This window comes from Porites lutea, chromosome 3 (genome assembly GCF_958299795.1).
Source record: "Porites lutea chromosome 3, jaPorLute2.1, whole genome shotgun sequence".
Lineage (NCBI taxonomy): Eukaryota > Metazoa > Cnidaria > Anthozoa > Scleractinia > Poritidae > Porites > Porites lutea.
Window position 1 is genome coordinate 10869842 of NC_133203.1, and position 18818 is coordinate 10888659.

At 38.1% G+C, this 18818-nt stretch overlaps 1 protein-coding gene across 3 annotated transcripts; it reads left to right on the plus strand.

Moving 5' to 3' along the window:
• Positions 1-679: 679 nt before the first annotated feature.
• On the plus strand, positions 680-18522 carry LOC140930460 (signal transducer and activator of transcription 5B-like). 3 transcript variants are annotated; one of them, XM_073380152.1, is made up of 26 exons: positions 680-1030; positions 1608-1707; positions 2323-2409; positions 3082-3171; positions 4310-4429; positions 4615-4696; positions 5120-5181; positions 6287-6379; positions 7265-7413; positions 7527-7578; positions 8201-8307; positions 8430-8498; positions 9133-9198; positions 9283-9327; positions 10138-10177; positions 10275-10328; positions 10818-10934; positions 11946-12038; positions 12696-12834; positions 13146-13201; positions 13406-13500; positions 14107-14243; positions 15047-15199; positions 15723-15786; positions 16218-16269; positions 16381-18522. In XM_073380152.1, exons 1-26 carry the CDS (start codon positions 891-893, stop codon positions 16717-16719), a joined length of 2601 nt encoding a protein of 866 aa, XP_073236253.1. In that variant the 5' UTR covers positions 680-890; the 3' UTR covers positions 16720-18522. The 3 variants fall into 3 exon arrangements, with proteins under 3 accessions (XP_073236253.1, XP_073236255.1, XP_073236254.1); XM_073380154.1 differs by having other exon boundaries at positions 16358-16524; XM_073380153.1 differs by lacking the exon at positions 11946-12038.
• Positions 18523-18818: the final 296 nt, after the last annotated feature.

Consider the following 18818-nt stretch of genomic DNA (forward strand, 5'->3'; position numbering starts at 1 on the left):
TCAAAACAAACAGGAAAATTCACTTTCTTTCGCTCATTCACTGTACTTAAATACAGAATAACTGCGATCGTCATCATAAAACTTCTGCACCTCACATATTTCTTTTTACCAACAACGGTATCATTCATGGCTGTCACATATCTCACCGTTATTCGGGGAATAAAATCTGTTATTTTTTTATTCGTCTTGTAAAACAATGTCTAATTCTTCCGTTTCTTCTGAGAATATGCATGAACCACTGAACCTTTAGTGCTACTTAGCTCATGGAAATTAATGTTTCTTCCGCGTTTTCCCCAACATTTACATTTCTTAGAAATCACCTGAAACAATTAAACCATAACACACAAGGTATAGCAGCGTCCAAAGCCATTAAAACGAGTATCCCAATCATGATTTAAACAAAATACCTATAATTGGCGAGACTTTAATGATAAGTTTTGTTTCAAAGTGAAAGCATTATAAAAACTTTCAGTTTGAAATACGTATTTGAGGTTTAGAGCGGTTCCGGCGTTTCCAGCCAGGTTTCCGATGTCACGCAATGATGTTGTCAGCGAAATACGAGTGAGTACGAAGAGTACGCGAAGGGTATCGGAAGTATCGAACTTTGTCCGAAGTTGGACTCGGGTAAGTTCGCGAGAGCTTTTCCGCTGAGAAAAGGAAGTTAGCCATTTCTCGGAAAGAGGCTCGGTGTTCGCAGTAAAAACCGAAAGACCGCAAGGAAATCGATCAGAACTATTTACCTCTTGCCCCGTACAGATGAGGAGCGTGGCCGAGCGAAAACGCCTTTTTCATACGACCATACTTTTGTTTTTTACCTTTTGCGGCCGATAAAAAACTAGAGATAATTTCAAAAAAGGGTTTCCAGCTTTTGGATCGTGGAGGATCCGAGCATGTCGTGTTGGGAGACCTTTCAGACGTTAGACGTCCAACAGAAAAATACCATTCTTTTAGAGCTTCAACAAACTTATGGCGGCTCATTTGAATTCGACGCATCCATATATCTGATGCAATGGCTGGATCAGCAACCATGGTAAGACTTAAGTTTTGCTGTGGTGTCCTTGTCTTTATAATGGTCGTAAAGTTGTTGTGTTTTAGAAAGGTTTTGATGACCTACTTTTTGCATTTTGGTTGTTTTTTGTTTGTGCATTGAACAGCAGCACAGTCCTACCAAGAGGAACCTATGTTTATATTGACCACCCCCACCCCCGTCATAATGTCAGCGACAGAGTATAACTCTGCATGCAGTTGATAATTGTTGTCTCAGCACAATCATAGCTTTCCACTTCCTGAATACCCCTTAGCAACAGTGTTTCTTGCCCATGTGGGAGAACCAGTATAGAAAGATTAATTTTAATGTCTAAAGAATTATTAACGGTAACATGATTTTGCAGTTTTTTTTTCACTTTATAGTATTTCTGGATGTAATTCATTAAAAATTTATTGACAATTTCTCTGTTCTACTTTAGGCTTGAAAATACAATGTGCCAATATTGAAAAAAGCATTGTTTACCTTTTCTGGAGTGGTAAACTCAAGCTCCTTTCCTTAATTAACAAATCTGTAGAATGAGTTTTTTTGCCATTTTTTAACGAGAATTTTGTATCTCTAGGGGAGAAACTTATAATGATAATCTTGAGGGAGAAAATATTATCAAAGCCAAGCAGCTGATGGATGATACAATAGCCCAGCTCTATGAACATAAAAAGAAGGTATCTATCAATACAGTATACTGATTTCATCTGCCCCATGTTTGCACAAAGAAAGTGAAATCTTGAGGTCTCCAAACATAGTTGGCTGAAGCTTTCACTTTTCATCGCTAAGGAGTGTTAACTGTTTTACTTTGGGTATCCTGTAGGTTGCTTAATTTGGCCTGCAGTCAGTTAAACCTGCAAATCCATCTCTAATGTGAATGCACTATAAATTATTTCCCTCTGATAGTAGATGCTAAAATAAATATTGTTTCTTAATATTTGTGAATAATAGTTGGGTATTGAATGCTAAATGCCATCCATGTTTTAAAAGAACATTTTTACATGATTTTTTCAGTTTATCTGAAGAAATAAAGGCTCGGAGCACAAAGCTCAAGAATAATGATATAAAACAGCAGTTGTTCAGATAGCATGCTTATGCAGTGATTGTTAATTGCCTTGTCTCAATATGGTTTACAAAAATCTTGTTTAATTGCTGTTAAAAAGCTAGATCAAAGGACACTTGATAAAATCTACAGGATTTTGCATACTTCTCAGTTTGCTATGGGCTACGGTAGAGTAGTTCTAATTTGGCTGTAAGTGTTTTGATCGGTGCTATTTATCATTAATTTACAGCTGGACAGCTTGGCCTCAATTTCAGTCAATGATTTTCATAACGTTTTGTTGGCAAAAAAGGTCCAGGAAGTGATAGAACAAATTGAGGTAATTTGCATTGTTTTGTTTACCATTTATGAATGCACTGCAGTAAACAAAAATTATCTGTGAAATACCGAGGAAAAGAAGCAAAAATGGGTTCCTGCAGACGTTGATTTCGTTGTGTGCTTTTGATCAAATCGTAGGTTTTTCAGGTGAAATCATTGCATGTTAAGAATTGATTTGTGTGGTTATGTTATTAGCGAGCTCTGCACAACCACAAACCAACCACAATAATGACAGGCAAAACAAAAACTCCAAATGTTGAGCACACTTTTTGGCGGGTTTTCTTGCCATCATTGAGTGACTAACACTATCAAACGTGATTGAAATGACAATGGGATAGTCGCCTTAATCTCTAAGATTGTCACAACTGTGATTTCATCAGAAATACCCATGCAGAGGCTCAAAAGTATCTCCACAAAACATAAGTCTTCCCAATCATAAGTCTACCGTATCTCAGGAAAATATTATTCAAACCTTCAGCCTTGGGAATTAACACCTTTCTCAATCTGCATACTTCTTCATACTATACTAAGCCTTATCCAGTAATTGTCAAATTTTTTAATGAATGTAAATGCATGTATTACTACATACTGCACTTACAATTTAATTTAATTTATTAAGACATATTGGACCCTCAATAAGAAACATGACAGAACTGTGTTTTTCACTTGTCAGGCAAAGTATGGCAATGATCCAGTGAAGCTGTTTGACTTTTTCCATGGAGTTGTTTCTAAGCTGAGGGAGTTAGTCATAAGTGCAACAACTGTAAGTAAATTCATTTTAGGTGTAGGTATTGAGTCTTGCATCATTTTAAATGAAAGTATTATCCCAATATGACTGGAACTGTATTTCAAGGGACATGTTATCACTTGAGTTAGCTGGTTTGTGTTGGGGGAGTTTACTGTTAAATTTACATTTTTGTTGCAATGATTTGTTGGAATAAAGACTTATAAGAGTTAAAAAGTTATTATTCAGTCACAGTAGTCAATGTACACTTTCAGGAATTTACAGGACTTTTTGCTTATTATTTTATCCTGGCACCGTAATGTCACTTGCCATACTAATGAACAACAAAACATGCTTTTTAAATGAGGAAGTACATGTATGTTAAGTGGCTAGGGACCCCCTAGCTTAACTATACAGTTGACTCCTGATAATTCGAACTTTCAAGGGAAATAGGAAAAAGTTCGAGTTATCGGGAGTTCGAGTTATCGAGGGTAAAATTACATGTATATAGAAAACGATCTGAAGGAAATTGAAAATTGCTTTGAGTTAACGGGAGATTCAAGTTATAAAGGGTTTGAGTTACCGGGAGTCGACTGTAGTATCTGAGACGATCGGTGTTTAGCTCTCAGTCCTCTTGTTGCTCGATCTATCCTCAATCCTTTAGATAGGGTGCAGAAAATATTTGGAAACTATTGAACTATTGATATCTCTCGAGTAGATTTCACATAATAATTTGTAGCATTCAGGCGTGATAGATTCACATTAGTGATCGCTAAAAATGTTCAGAGATTTCGCTACATGATGATGACAAAGTGAAAATGGCCTTAGATTAGCCTTAGATTTTTCTTCTATTTTCCAATGAAAGTAGCCAGAGCCACATGTATTCATAGTAGCTGGGGGAAATCCCCAGACCCCGCTCTTAATGACAGCCCTGAGATACATGCACATGTAATTTAGTCTGAATACAAAATAATAGAGATACCTGTATTGTGTGAAATTGCCCTATCACATATAATATCGGTCCTGTCCTCTCGAATAGATCATGCGCATGTACATAATTTTGTAGATGTGGCTTTAATTCCTGTGATGTGACTTTAGTATTATAAGTACATCAAATAGAGGTTTTTAAATACTAATTAAAAGAGAATTAATGTTGTATAACATTTTACATCTTCAGATTCCTTTAGAAAAATTGTCAACTATAGACTCCGAGGACATGGATATGGAAGAAAGTGCTCCACCAGATCCTCATGCTGGTCTGCGGCAAGAGCTTGAATTGCTTGCTAAGGAAAGCCAGGTATGACTGCACCTTTGGCTTTCTTAACTGCCTTAAATGCAAAAATAAACTGATGTCCAATTAAGTTAATTATAACGTTCCAAGAAAGAAGAAAGAAACCTTTTTTTAATTTTCTGGAACGCACATTATTATCATTGCCTTGTTTTACGCATAGTCTTTTATCAAATTACCATTCTGTTTTCTAGAAAAATGATGGTCTTCTTAAAGAGATTGAACAGCTAAAAGAACAATATGTGATAAAGTTTCAGGAAGTCAGTGTAAGAATAGGTAAGTGAACTATGTACAGCTGTGGTAGATTTTTATCTTCTGTACTGTCGACATTGGCCATTAGAATTAAAATGCTGTAATCAATTAGCAAAACTTGTTGAATAGTTCTTGTGGTCTTGCATTATCCAATTTGCTCCAGTAGGAGATCAATATCAAGTGGTTGCCTGTGGGAGCTGGTCAATACCAATAATTGAAAATGTTTCATAATTAACTCCCACCCCACCCCTTCCTTAAAAGTTGTCATGGTCACTAATACCAGAGGTGGTCATTTATTAGAGGTTCTAACTATAGTAATTCAGTGGAAAAATTTTGGTGTTTTGGGAAGTTGGCCGTTACTTGGAGTTGGGCATGTATGGTCTTGTAGGCTTGACTGTATTTACATTAGTTTTACATGAATAACATAAAGTTCTCCTTCTTTTACAGCTCAGATTGATGCACAGAAAAACCAAATAAACAGTTCTACCCAAATGATTGAAAAAGAAAAGGTTAGTGTTACATGTATAAAAGGGATGCTCAGTCTCATTGTTTAAAGATGCAGATTGGCAAAGAGTTTTACAAGACACATGGGTGATGCCCATTGCTCCAAGATCTGTTAGTCATTATGACTTTACAGTGGATGATTCAGTGATGATTTGCCAAAGTTATGTTATGAAAGAAACTGACGGTTAATTCTCTTTCTAAATTCCCTTGTACTTTTCTGTGACACAAAGGAGAATGTGACATAAGGTCAGAGTAACCCCCCTTTCAGTATTGTGATACACCTGTCAGGTGTTTTTGTTAGTACCAGTATATAGCTAACTTTCCAATGTCAGTACTCAACTTGCTGTACATATTTAACAATTATTCCTTGAGCCCGAATGGGCTATTGTATCAGAGGCCATGAGGGCGAGAGGAATAATTGTTTTAGTAAAATCCAACTAGTTGGTAAAAAATATCAAGAATAAAAAATCTTTTAGCTAGTTAAAGCTAGACTTTAATCCTTTTTTACACCAAAAAGCCCGTGCTTTTTGATACTAGTGGGCTATAACATATCAATTCAAAGTGGACAGACTGCAAATTATAGTAGTTGCTAAAAAATATATCTACGTGTCCCAACTGTTCATCAGTAGTATGCCTAAAATGCGTGCAATTCCACAATGGTTTCGGCTCCATTAAATCCTATACCAATTGCAGAACATTTTAGGAGGAGCCTGCCACCCAACGTGTGAGCACAGTTGCGGACAACACCTATAAGTGAGGAAAATAACGCAAAGCAAAACTAAGACGTTATTACCGGTAAACGAACTAAATGTACACGCAACTTAAATAAATAAATAAATAATGCACGCGCCCAAAATTAAATTGCATGTGCACAAGTACCAATATACAACTGAAATAAAAATCCAAGTAATAAATAAGCAATGTAAGGATACGATGGTGCAATTTAAGCCTGGATTGCTAATCTCATCTCCCGAAGGGCTGCACCATACTTCTCTACTAGCCTAGTAGTAGCTCAACCAATTAAAATGCAGCATTGGATCATAGACCACTAGTTGGATTTTACTAAAAAAATAATAGTCATGTCTTACATGTAATTTATAATGTGTTCAGAAACAAAGGATGGAAAAACTGAAGCAAGAATCAGACAGACTCCAGCAGGAGTTAAGCAAGATGGGAGAAGAACTGTCCATAAACAAGAGACTGGTAACAGTCATATTTTGTTCAAATAATGAAGCAAATTAATATAAATTGTAAAAACAGTGCAATGCAACTTGTGCATGCATCAGAGAGCCAACCTCTGGAGATCTAAAATCTGGGGTCTGTTTCTTTTGTATCCCCCCAACATCAACCACTATGTCCCCTCCTAAGTACAAATGACCCAGTCTCCATTAATTATAACATGGGTGGGTCAGGACATAATTTATGAATTCTTATGTGAATAGAGAACTCGCGAAATTTGCTGTTACATTGTATGACAACTGAAAATTGTCTTGTCAGTGATGAAAGACGTGCAAAAATGCCAGAGGAAAAGCACTGTGATGACAAATATTTTTGAATCTTTTTAGAAAATGGACTTTATTTGAACCTTAAGTGAACAGAAAGTTTCAAAAGTTGTCCTATCCGGGGGACTCCCAGATAATCCAGGAGAGTTGGTATACACTGTATATGGCGATTGAAACTGTGATGCATGACACAGGGGTTTCAATAATTTTCATCCAGCTGGTCAGTATGTAGTAGGGGAAGCAAGACCCATTTGATTGAGGGATTATTTTACAGACAATTTTGCTCTGGTAATTTTAATCATGATTGTTCTCACAGTTCATAAAAAATGATTGTCATAAACAAACTTTCTGAAGGCACCAATACCCGTGGCAGCAGTCGAATACTTGTAACTGGCTTTTTATTGAAACCCCAGCTATTTGACCATTGCCACCAATAACTAAAGTACCTATGTAAAATGACTTTCCTCATTACCTTCTGATAAGTTTTTCATATTTTGGAAAGAGAAATGTTTTGCCGTAACACTACATATATAAACATCAAGGCGCTGATTATGCACCTATTTTGAGTCTTTGTTAATTTCCACAGGGCTTTATAGAGAGTGTTTGCCATCACATTAAAAAGTTATCAGAGGTAGAAAGATCTATTTTTGAAGAATTGGCTGAGTGGAGGCATTTGCAGCAGAGGTCTCTGTGTGGCTTTCCTTGCCCACAAGCTCTTGACAAACTTCAAGAAATGTATGTTGCCACTTAATCTGTTTGTTTCTAAGTGTTATTAATCAAAATCTTAATGTCATCAAAACAACATTTTTGAAAGAACTCCATATCTGTCGTATTGTGTGTGTTTGCAGATGTGAGGTACTTGCAGAGCTTCTTTGGGAGCTGTATAAACAGGCATCACAGGTGCATTCTTAAAAAAAAATACTTTTAAAAGTTAATAATAAGATTTTATGCTACTTTAACTTTATAGTGAATTTCATATATAATATGGTGATTTGGTGTCAAAGGGTTATTCATAGTTTGTTAAACATAATTAAAATTTAGTTGAAATTTGAAATTGTTCCAACATTGCCTAATTGGCATGCTAATTGGGAGTAGATCTGGACAATGATTCATGCATTTTTCTATTAGTTTGCCTTTCATTTCTGAGAAGAAATGTATTTTTTACTACATAAAAAACACCCAAATTTGTCAGTTGTGTCCTTTTTCCAGTGACAATAACAATAAATTGGTAAAAGGTGAGTTAGTACATATGCTTGTACATAGTGCTGCACAATACAAAACTCCTCTGTACCTTGCAAAATGAGCTGACTATGAATTATATGCAATGGGAATATTATTGTGATAGAGATGAAGGTACAGAAATATGAAAAACTGTGCATCCTGAAGTTCTGTTTGGAGTTTTAGATGTGATCATTGTGCATAATGGCATTTTTGCCCACTTTAGGTGACTATAGAGAATTAGACTTGACGTATGGTTTTGACAAGAGTATTTATACTTTGTTGTTGTATGACTTTTAATCAGCTTGACAACCTTTTCCACCAAGCATTCCAAGGGAATGAAATTGAACTTAAAAGGATGGAGAATGTAAAGATTTCTGCAAAAAATATGATGCAGTGGTTTTTAAGCAAGTAAGTACAGATGTCATATGGAGGTGACACATCCTAAACGTTTAATATAGATTTAAATACTTACTATCATTATTACAAGCAATAACAAGTACTGATCAGTTTTCTTTTTTTCCTGTTTATAGGACATTCATTGTAGAGAGACAGCCTCCTCAAGTTTTGAAGAAAGAAACAAAGTTTGGTGTTGTTATTCGGTATGAAACCAAGCACTACGTGAATGCCCTTTTTTTTATCGTACTTACAAAATGACTTTTACACTTACTTCTTCTTTGAAGTTGTATTGATTAGTTAACTATCAGATAGTCTTGACAATTGATAAAGGAAGAATACCAGCTAATTAGCATTTGTCTCACTAATTTACGGCAAGCAGGTTTCAACCAAAACTGTTTTTACTGATCAGCAAATTAAACGCAACAGATTTTGCTAGACAGGAATCCTCTTGTGACATGTGTTTCAGTGAACTGATATATATAGCAGGATCCCCAATAGCTTTTTCGGGATCCAGGATTTTCCTTCTTTGATGGCCCGGATTCGGGATTTCAAAGCAAAATGATGGTGAGATTCGGGATTGAAAGTATGCACGGGGTGTGGGGTGCCGAAAATAACGACTGTCTCCTCGGGATAACGGGATTGAGCGAAAATTTGGGTCGAGATAACGGGATTGAAAAATCTTATTGGGCCAATGAGGAAGGACCCTTATCTAGAGGTGAAATCTGTCCTCGGGATTTGTGTTCGTTGAAAGGATCCCAAAGAATCTAGATTTCTAAGTCTGAATCCTGATTCCTTGTTAAAGGCACCCTATATTTACAGTCGTTTCATTTTCAACAGGCATCTGATTGGTGACAAGCTCAATGTATTGGTACACCCTCCAGAAGTCAGTTGTTCCTTGCTCTCGTAAGTACTCCTTCATTTCCCACTCTTTCGTGATGTCGTATGCTCAAATAAACTAATGTTTGTTGTATTTAAAAACTGATTTAGAGAAAAGCAAGCTCAGGCTTTTTACACTGGGAAATCTCCTAAAAGGTAATTTGAATTTTAATATCATTTAGCGTGAAAAGCTTCTTTTCATAAAGAGAGTATGAAACATGTTCTCCTCCATGTATTCTGTTTGTATATGAAATTTAGTGGAATAAGACTAAGAATCAATTTCACCTTAGCTTTTAGTAATCTAACTTTTGGTTTTCCTGAACTAAATCAACCAACGTTGTTGAGTTGGGTTTTTGATGAACTAAATGACTGCTGTTTACAAGTAGGAGATTGAAGTTTGCACTTAAGCGCCTCTTTGTAGCCGTTTGCTAAAATGGGACTGAACGAAGTAGCTGTTTTGAGAACTGGGAAGTCTCGTTTTTGACCAACTGACGTCTGTCATTTTCGCGCCAAAACGTTCACTAGATTCCGTTATAGCAAAGTTTGTTGAGCCGCCCGGTTAACAACTCACACTTGGGTCCGCCAGGAAGCCTTGCTGTCGTGTTGTTTCCTCAGACAAGAAATTTTGCTTCTCTTTTTTTCTCTTCATCCACTCGTGTGCAAATGGATACCGGCGACGTACTACCGGGATAAACCCTGCGATGTGCTAGTTTCCCATCAGGTAGTGGGGAGGGCAGGGTTGGGTTCATGCTACTGAATCTGGGGGTAATATCCAACCGTGTAGGCCCCATGACTTGTTCTGTACCGTGAAATGACCAGGCTGTTCATAGTCTCATTAATGCGCCCATGGTGAATACTCCGCGGAGTTCACGGCAGGCGGTATTGAGTAACCAAACTTTGCACTTTACACCAAGAGGAGATTATAAATTATCTGTGTATGTATTCAGTTGACTTCTTTTTCAACAGTGTGTCAGCCAATACCAATCCCGTGCTGAACCATAAAAAGGCGAGTACTTTTGTCAACAACACATGGTTTTATCTATTTTAAACAATGATTTTCTGACTTTTCTTGCTAATACTGTTTTATCCTTCTTTGTCTCTAGACGCTGGAGTTCAATCAAGTCACGCGCAAACTCATAGCCGAGTTTAAGAACTTGGTAAGGATATTTAAGCTTACTACCACGGGTAAAATCGTAATCGCATTTTTTATACGTCAGGCTTTCTGTTCACACTAAACAGACGACCACAAATTCGAAAACTCCAGTGTGGTTGGAGGACACTTGTATACAGCTAGCAGTCAACGCCAATACAAACTACTTCATGATCCTACTTTTGTATCTACGTATTCAGAGATCACAGGGCAGTTAGCATTTTCCCGCCATTTATAATGCTTGTGTTAATTTTTAAACAATATAGAGATCGCGTATTCAGTAACACGCAAAGCGCGCTTGTCTCTTAATAATAATAATGATAATAATAATGATAACAACAACAACAACAACAACAACAACAACAATAATAATGGCTTTATTCAGCAAATCCATTAGGTGGCTCTTCATCTTCTTGACTAGTATTTGTCGCGCGAGATACACCACGTAATCTGTCAGACAAGGTCTTTTGTTCTAATTGCTATTTTTGTCATTTAGTCACTAACCAAAGCAACAAGACAAGGCGGCAAGAACAAAGAAGTGGTTACAGAAGAAAAATCTGCGCTCGTTTTTACTACGCAGATCACCCTTGGAAAGGAGCAGTTTAATATTTGGGTGAGGATAGTGGTGACTGCTTTGCAATACCAGCAAAAGAACTTTATAGTGTGCATGTGAAATCTTTAATAGGGCGCTCTACAACAATATAGCTGTCAAATGGTCGGGTCATGTGAGGCCTGTCTAATCCGTGTTGAGATTGATTAAGCTGACGGTGGTCAGTGTTCCTCCGATCCCCTGATAATCAAAATTCATCGTCGTGTGTAATAGGTGCGGTCACACTAGCGCTTTTACCCATGGGCAAATGGCTGTTGCCCATAGGGAAGCAACTACTTGTGTGTGACCGATTTACCCCAAGGTGAAATTGCCTCGGGGAAATTACCATAGATACGTCAAAAAAAAAACAAAAGAGTTAACAATGACAGTTCCCGAGGTATGAAGTTCTAAAGCGGCTCAGTAATTCACGAGAAAGTGAAATGTACCAAACAGTATAAATCAGGTGTTGTTTACGTGTTGTATTCGCCTTGGCGCCAAATCCTACGCGAAACAGCACTCAAAGTTCTAAAACTCAGCAGATTTTGCTTTGAAAATTGGTACGCGGTTTAATAAATTCAAAAGGACCTTGAAACACTCCCAATTTTGAGGTCGCTGCAGCCATTTTTTAAACCATTACTTTCGACTTTTGACGGAAGATTCACCTTTCTTTTTTTAACCCGAATGAAGTCGGCGTATTCGTTTTTGGTCTTAAAATTAAGGTGTGACTCCCTTTTGCTAAGCTACATTGATGTGGTTTTATTAAAAGGTGAAATTAAAAAGAATTGACTGAAACCGCTTACGATTTCTGTCATCCTTAAACGTTTACAACGAGGTTCCCGCGAAACCGCGTGGGTTCAAGTTTTTTCTTTCCCTTGGGCAATTTGTTGCTGTGTGACCGCAAATATGAAAAAAACCCAAAGTGAACCCAGAGTGAACTCAACCCAAGCTATTTCCTCATTGGGAGCCTTTGGGAAGACGTCCAGTTTGACCGCGCCTAATATATCAGATATATTTTGTCTTTTTGTACGTGTTCAGGTAATGTCAGTTCCAGTGGTTGTCACAGTGCACGGTAATCAACAGTGTGACGCCGAAGCCACCATCTTCTGGGAAAACGCTTTTTCTGAAAAGGTTTGTCACATACCTGAACACATCCAACTAACATCCGAGAAAGCTACAGGGTGGTTACAGTTGCCTGACAGTAACGGCAAATTGTTCTTAATTTCCACTCATCGATCTTTGCCCCGATTTTTACGAGTACAACTATTTTCGTACGATGTGAAGAATTATGCAGCTCGAGAAGGATGTTATCCACCTCAGCTGAAGGCCGAGGTGGACAACATCCTCCGAGATCTACATAATTCTTCACATCATACGAAAGCCGATTGCCCATGCGGCCTCGTTTCCAATCCAATATACCATCGATCAACCTCGTTTCCAAATAAATATACCATCAATGGAAAATTGCTCTCATCTTCCAAATTTGGTCAGCGGCGCCGTTTTATTATAAAGAATTAGACGAGGGCTTTGAGCCAAACAGAAACGGCGAAATATTTTGAATGAATAATTATTAATAATCCAAATTTTTAAATACCATCAAAGGCAACCTAAGAAGGAGCTTAAGCGAAGCAGTTTTTACTGAATCAGTTACGTTAAACTTTTCATTTTCCTGTTACTTCAATAAAGCAAAAGAATTTGATAAGGTTTTAGGCGAGATTCTACTTGTATAGTTAACCTTTATTGGGTTACCTCCCATGCAGTTTCATGAAGTTAATTTGTTTTATTTAGGAAAGGAAGTTGTTTGATGTCCCAGATCAGATTGAGTGGCCTCGTCTTGCTGATGCTCTGAACAAACGATGGGTGCTTAGCAACGGCCGCGAACTCACACCAGACTGCGTTGCTTATTTGGGAACCAAACTTTTTCCAGGTAAAATCCTCCGGTCATTACTACAGCGTATCTGCTTTCCTTTTATTCAATGAAAGGTCGCAATATTCATTACCCACTTTTCTATCTTTTTGCTTTTGTTTTTGGTTTTTGTGAAAGCACTGTTCCAAGCATTTCTGAAGTAATAATTTGAACTACAAGCGAATTTTTTGGCCAATGAGAAGAGAAGGGTCTAACTCTGATTAGTGTTTGTTTTGATTGGGTCACCAGATGTCTGGTGGAGTAAAGCCTTTCGTGTAAACAAAGTACATACTGTGCAAGAAACATTAACGCTGCTTTTTATTTCTCTCCAGGGAAAATGGAGGGAGGATTAGACAACGCCATGGTGACAAGGCAAATGTTAAACAGAGTGAGCATTGTTTATGGTTTTTATCTACATGTTTGAAATTTCACGTTCAATTTTTTTTTTATGGTGGATGTGAAGAGGGAATAAAGTGCATCTTAAAGGCAAATTATATCCACGGAACAAAGTTATTTATTGCTTGAAACAAAAGAGCGTAAATTACGCAGCATTATCTCTGCCCTAAACTGGCTTTTCGCTTTTGCTCATCAGGATCACATGAATGGCCGCTCATTCTCTTTTTGGAAGTGGTATTATGGAGCTTTGGATGTAGTCTACAGACGATTGGTGGACGAATGGAGAGATGGGTAAGTAACATCCGAAGCTAAGCGGCTTGAAGTTATCACGAGTTTTTTCCTCTTTGATATCATTCATAACTTGGGTCCTCACTATGTGACGCACATTTTGCATACTTCTCAAAAACTTGCTATTTTCCTCTGCTCCTTGAACGCTTAAAACCTTTTGAATAAGCATGAGTTTGGTTTGATTCTAAGTTATGCTGCATTTATAAAGTTGTTTTCCTTGTGGTTAATTCCGAGACCTCACTTAACACCAGCTCAAAAATGAAATTATACGGACATTGTTGTGTCCGTTGAGGGATACTTCATTTGGGTTGCGTTCCTTTGAGATTACTGGGATCAGGATTTGTGAACCAAGATGACTCAGATCATGGTTGATCAGGGGAACCAATGAATCCTCGTCCAGCTGGGGTGTAGCAGTTCCATTTGATGCACCATTATCCAAGTGACGTTGAGTCATAAATCCTGATCCACATCATCCCAAAGCAAATTCCTTATGCTAAAAGACTGGATTATTTTTTCATTTGCGTCTGATTCCGTGTATAACAATATATTTAAGCAGGGATCCCATAAAAAACCTACCAATCTAAACGAGTTACTTATTTGACTGTGTAGGCACGTGGCTGGTTTTGTCAGCAAACAGGAGGCACATGCCAGGCTCAGAGGGTGTAATCCTGGTACATTTATACTCCGCTTCAGTGACAGTGAGCTGGGTGGTGTCAGTGTTGCTTATGTTTCTATGATTGAGACTGGTGAGTCCTGTGTTTACTTGAATACAAATAAATGTTCGTAACAGAAATAAATACACCAGAACTCTGAGTTGATAGGCCGGATTCGAGTTATTAACATTCATACTTGGCGCCGATGCTAATGGTTATGAAACGAAAGAAATTGCATAGTTTATTCCTTTTGTTTTATTCCCTTTCAACTTAAAACAATCAAACAACAACAGAAGGCTTTTAAAAGGGTTGTTATCAATTGAAATTTGAAACACTCGTTACGCGCAGAAATTCCCGCCAAAGATGTTAGCCTGCTAGTTTTTGCGTGCGCATATTTTTCAGTTTTTTATATCACGCTGTCTTGTAAAAGACCTGGGGTCAATTTAATAAAGCTTTTACATAATTGTGTAATTTGCATGTTACACTGAATTTACACTGAATTTTTTGTAAAATTGACCTCTGATCATCTTACTTAAGTTGCCCACCTGAAACGCTGCGTCGTGTCCTTAGCTTCGAGGGAAGTATGAGTTTTGGTAATACGAAACTGGCCTATTAAGTGTAGCCCATTCGGACGAGCAGAGTTAGCAAAATAGCTGCCCTTTAGTTTTGTCGAGATATGTCAGTCATGATCTCGAGCAATGATGTTTGCTCTCTCTCATCTCCGTACCTCTCCTCATCTGCTCAACAAAGGTCGTACAGCTTCTGCTTAGTCCAGTAGCTTAACATAAGTTGGCTTCCATTGTTTTCTTCTTTATGCAGGTTGAATAGTGGATGTAAGAAAACGGGAGAGAGGTTTGCTTGTCAGAATATACTTAACTAGTTCTTCTGTTTTCCAGGTCAGTGTGAGGTGTTTGATGTCGAGCCTTGGACAAACGCTCATTTGCAAATGCGAAAGTTTTCTGACCGGCTCAAAGACTTAAGGGAGCTTGTTTATCTTTATCCAAACATAGATAAGGACGCCGCTTTCAGCCAATACTACACCAATGACGGTAAGTATATTTATCCGTTTGCAAGATAATTGGCTTTCATCAACCCGAACCCTCCCCCCCCCCCCCCCCCCCGCGCCGCACCCCAGCCGTAGGTAACTCATGTTTCAAGGCATCGGGAAGGGTGGAAAGTTCACAATGCCGGATAGGAGTGTAATAAGCAATGACATTTCAGCCTGTTCTTTCCCCGGGCCGACAATTCTCCTTTTGATCAAGAATGCATGGGTTAGTTTTGTACTCATGTATGTAGTGGTCAAATTAGTTGAAGTTTTGTTTTCCTTTGCTTCAAACTCGGTTATCTTACATTACCCTAGCCAAAAACAAAAAGGAAATAAAATTTAAAAAACGATAATTAGAACCACAACTTATAGAATGTGCTCCACGTTGTCATTGTCATTTCTGAAGGTGGTTGCATTGATAGTTGTGTCTAAGCTTGTTTTTTTCTCCCATGAATGAAATGCGAAATTTATTAGTTGGACCTTAGTGGTGTGAACCCTCTGAAGGAGTTGCATTTTTCTTTACATAGAAAACGTTTCCGCCGAAGGACGCACAGGATACCAACCAGCAGTTTTGGCCTTAAGACTGGTCGGGTAGGTACCCTGTATGCGACGGTAACTTCTAGTCACGTTTATAACGGTATAAGCCAAGGGTGAGAAATCGAAAAGGGCCCGCTGTATGAATGAAGAACGTCAGGAACAGGGCAATATATAACTTTAGACTTTTCAATATACACCGTACTTGCAATGTCGGTGTCACACTATTCAAATCACCTGCTATAATGGTTACACAAGCGAAAATTTTAATCCAGTTTATGGATCTAGTACTTTTGTCGCTTCAAGTCGCGGCGCATGCTCTTCGTGTTTTCGCTTTATATAGATGCAGGAAACTGATGAGCATAAGGTGTCCTTCGTTCACAACAATAACAAAAAAGAGGAAGGAAAAGACGGAGAAAGTAGTGTTGTGGCATGCTTTTGTCCCTGTTGGTGACATTTATGAATTGTTTGTTGTCTGTTTTCTTCAGTAATCCTGGCGGCAGAAGTCCCATGCACCAGGGATCACAAGATGGTAGCATGGTAAGTATTTTTTGTTGTTGTTGAATGTTTTGTCTATTTATTTTGTATTAGAAGTAATAACGGTGTCTTGCTTGTCTAATTTCCGTAGTAATTTCTTTTTTCGTTGCCTAGGAAACTCCGTCAACAAGCTCGTTTCCAGTTACTGGTTTTCCAGATATATCTTATGGTGGTGGCTTGTATCCAGGCTCCCCCGCTTCTCCAGCTTCGCCCCAGTCTGTCGCCTCTACCGTTCTAGATACTGACCTTGGTTTGGCAAACCAGGAAATTGTGGGCGACTTTGGTCAGCTGGCGTCAGAACTCGCTTTGAGTAACGTGTTTCTTAGCGGTCTTCACCAGGGAATTAACCCTGGTCCTGCCAGTTATCTATCTGCAATGGCAGCGGCCATGGGTGATGACTGCTTTGCAGATCTTTTGCTCTCAGATGACGTTAATGCCGCGCAGCCGCAGTAGAGGCTAGTTTTGAACCTTGGAGACAGTCGAGGAAAAAAGTCACCGTTTCTTGCGCATGTAACTGACACCATATATCTGCCAACCGGTAAATTTAGTGAAAACATTTAAAAGTCAGCTGGGAGTGCGTTCGATCGATCAAAAATAAGAATCAGTTTTCAGAGAAATGTTATGGAATGAAATAATAGATACATCTTAATATCTGAATAATGTATGTGAGGCAGTTGTGGAGGTTTCATGGAGAAATGGATGCCTCAATATGTTAATTCCATTTATTCAATTTTCGGACCACAGTTAATTGAACGCGTCTCAGATCGAAACGGCGCTTTTTTCCTCGACTGACAGTACAAAGGTTTCGTATGATTAAGCGGTCTCTTATTCGTAATGGCTTCGTTTCACAGCGACAATGGAGTTTATTTACTTTTTTCTGGACCTGAATGTTTCATGCAGGGGAAAACCTTAATGGTTCGGTCTAAAAAGTCATCCCGCGAAAAACAGGCCAAGATATGCGGCTCATATTCGTCTCAAGTTTACGTATCGTTAGCGAGAAGCAAGTGAGACGTCCAGGGGACGTAAGAGATCCCTTTGCACACGGGGCGATTCTTCAACCCGTGCATTTAGTGAGTGACAAAAGAGAGAGAAATTATAGTCCAGACTTGGATTGTAATTATTTATCATAGTCTCTAGTGGGACTAGCCAAGAAAATATTAAAGTCTTTATTTTGCGCAGCAAATCATAAAGTGCTAAGTTATATCACAGATTTTTCAAAGAATTGAATTTTCCTTTTCAAGTATAAACTTCCAGAAAGTTTAAAATCATGTTTTAAACTGCAGCAATGGTCGCCTAAGTGATCGCTGGGTGTCGGCGCGCTTCAGTCTTCGTGCTTAGTTTATCGCACACTGCAGTACAGAAAAGAATTTTGCCTCTCTTCCTACAAGGAGACTATTCTCATCTTGTTTCCAACCTTTGAATAGAATTCCGGAGGTTATTTTATCTTCTCCAAGGTTTAATAACTAGACCTTAGCTCATAGTTATTCATTAGCTGTGCTTCAGTGACAGATATAGATGTGTCAATTAAACAATTTGTTGTTAGCTCGGCTCCTCTTGCAAACCTATTTCCTGAAAAAGGTTTGTACCAGGCCATGCAAGGGCATTTCAGACCCTTTAAAACACGGCTTATTTCATGTTTTCATGTGTCTGTTTAGAACATCTTTTTTCTTTTCATTTGAATAATTTCAAGGTTTTATGTTACCTGTTTTAAAGAGCGACAGTACTTTCTTCACGTTGTTCTGTTTTCTGTCGACATTCTGATGCTCAGAATCCTCATTGTCTCTCAGAAAACCTTTTTTTTCCGGAACAGAACCTCATAGAGGCCGATTTTTTTTAACAGTGCTTACCTACCTACTAGAAATTCATGCCGAGAGTTTGTTTGGGAGAGTTCGTTAAGATGTCCCTTTCATTAGAAAGTTATTTTTGCGACGTTCCATGCGAGACTATTTGGACAAAAGGCAAAATTTTGTAACTGAAAAATTCCTGTAGGAAGGTATCGTGAACTTTCGTCATTGGACTAAACCTTTTCAGGTGCTATAAATACCGTAGTCAAAGTTCAACAACGAACCTTTGGGAAACGTTACTAGGCTGGTGGGCTTTTCTAGGCGTCGTTCAGGCGATAAACTGTCCATTTGCTTGTTATTTGTTACTCCTCCCTATTAGTTAAAAATGTGCTTAGCAAATGTAAAAAGCGCGGGAATGTAAACATATATCAGGGCTGTTGATTGTAAAATAAAAGAATCGGATACAAAGTGACTTTGTTAAAATTTAGGTGGTTAGTGTCGTAGTGCAGTTGTTAAAGCTTATCTTATGCAAAAAAATTGTTCTTTCCTAAGGAGAGAGTAGATTCGTCGTCTTGTATGAAAATAATGTAGTAATTAGCGATTAAACAAACTGAAGATATAAATTTTGCTTCTTCGGATCTTAATGTAAAGTGCCCTTCTCTATCTTGCAATGAAGAGCACTCTACCAGGTGGACTGCGAATTCATGCAGAGATACGCGTGACAGTTGATTTTGTTGCCAAACGTTAACGACTTTTGTCTCTAAGAAT

Excerpts from the sequence above, each read along its gene's own strand:
- LOC140930460 (XM_073380152.1), top strand. The coding sequence starts at position 891 with ATGTCGTGTTGGGAGACCTTTCAGACGTTAGACGTCCAACAGAAAAAT. Across the intron at positions 13,202-13,405 it reads CAAGGCAAATGTTAAACAGA|GATCACATGAATGGCCGCTC; the intron begins GTGAGCATTGTT and ends TTTGCTCATCAG. Across the intron at positions 16,270-16,380 it reads GATCACAAGATGGTAGCATG|GAAACTCCGTCAACAAGCTC; the intron begins GTAAGTATTTTT and ends TTCGTTGCCTAG.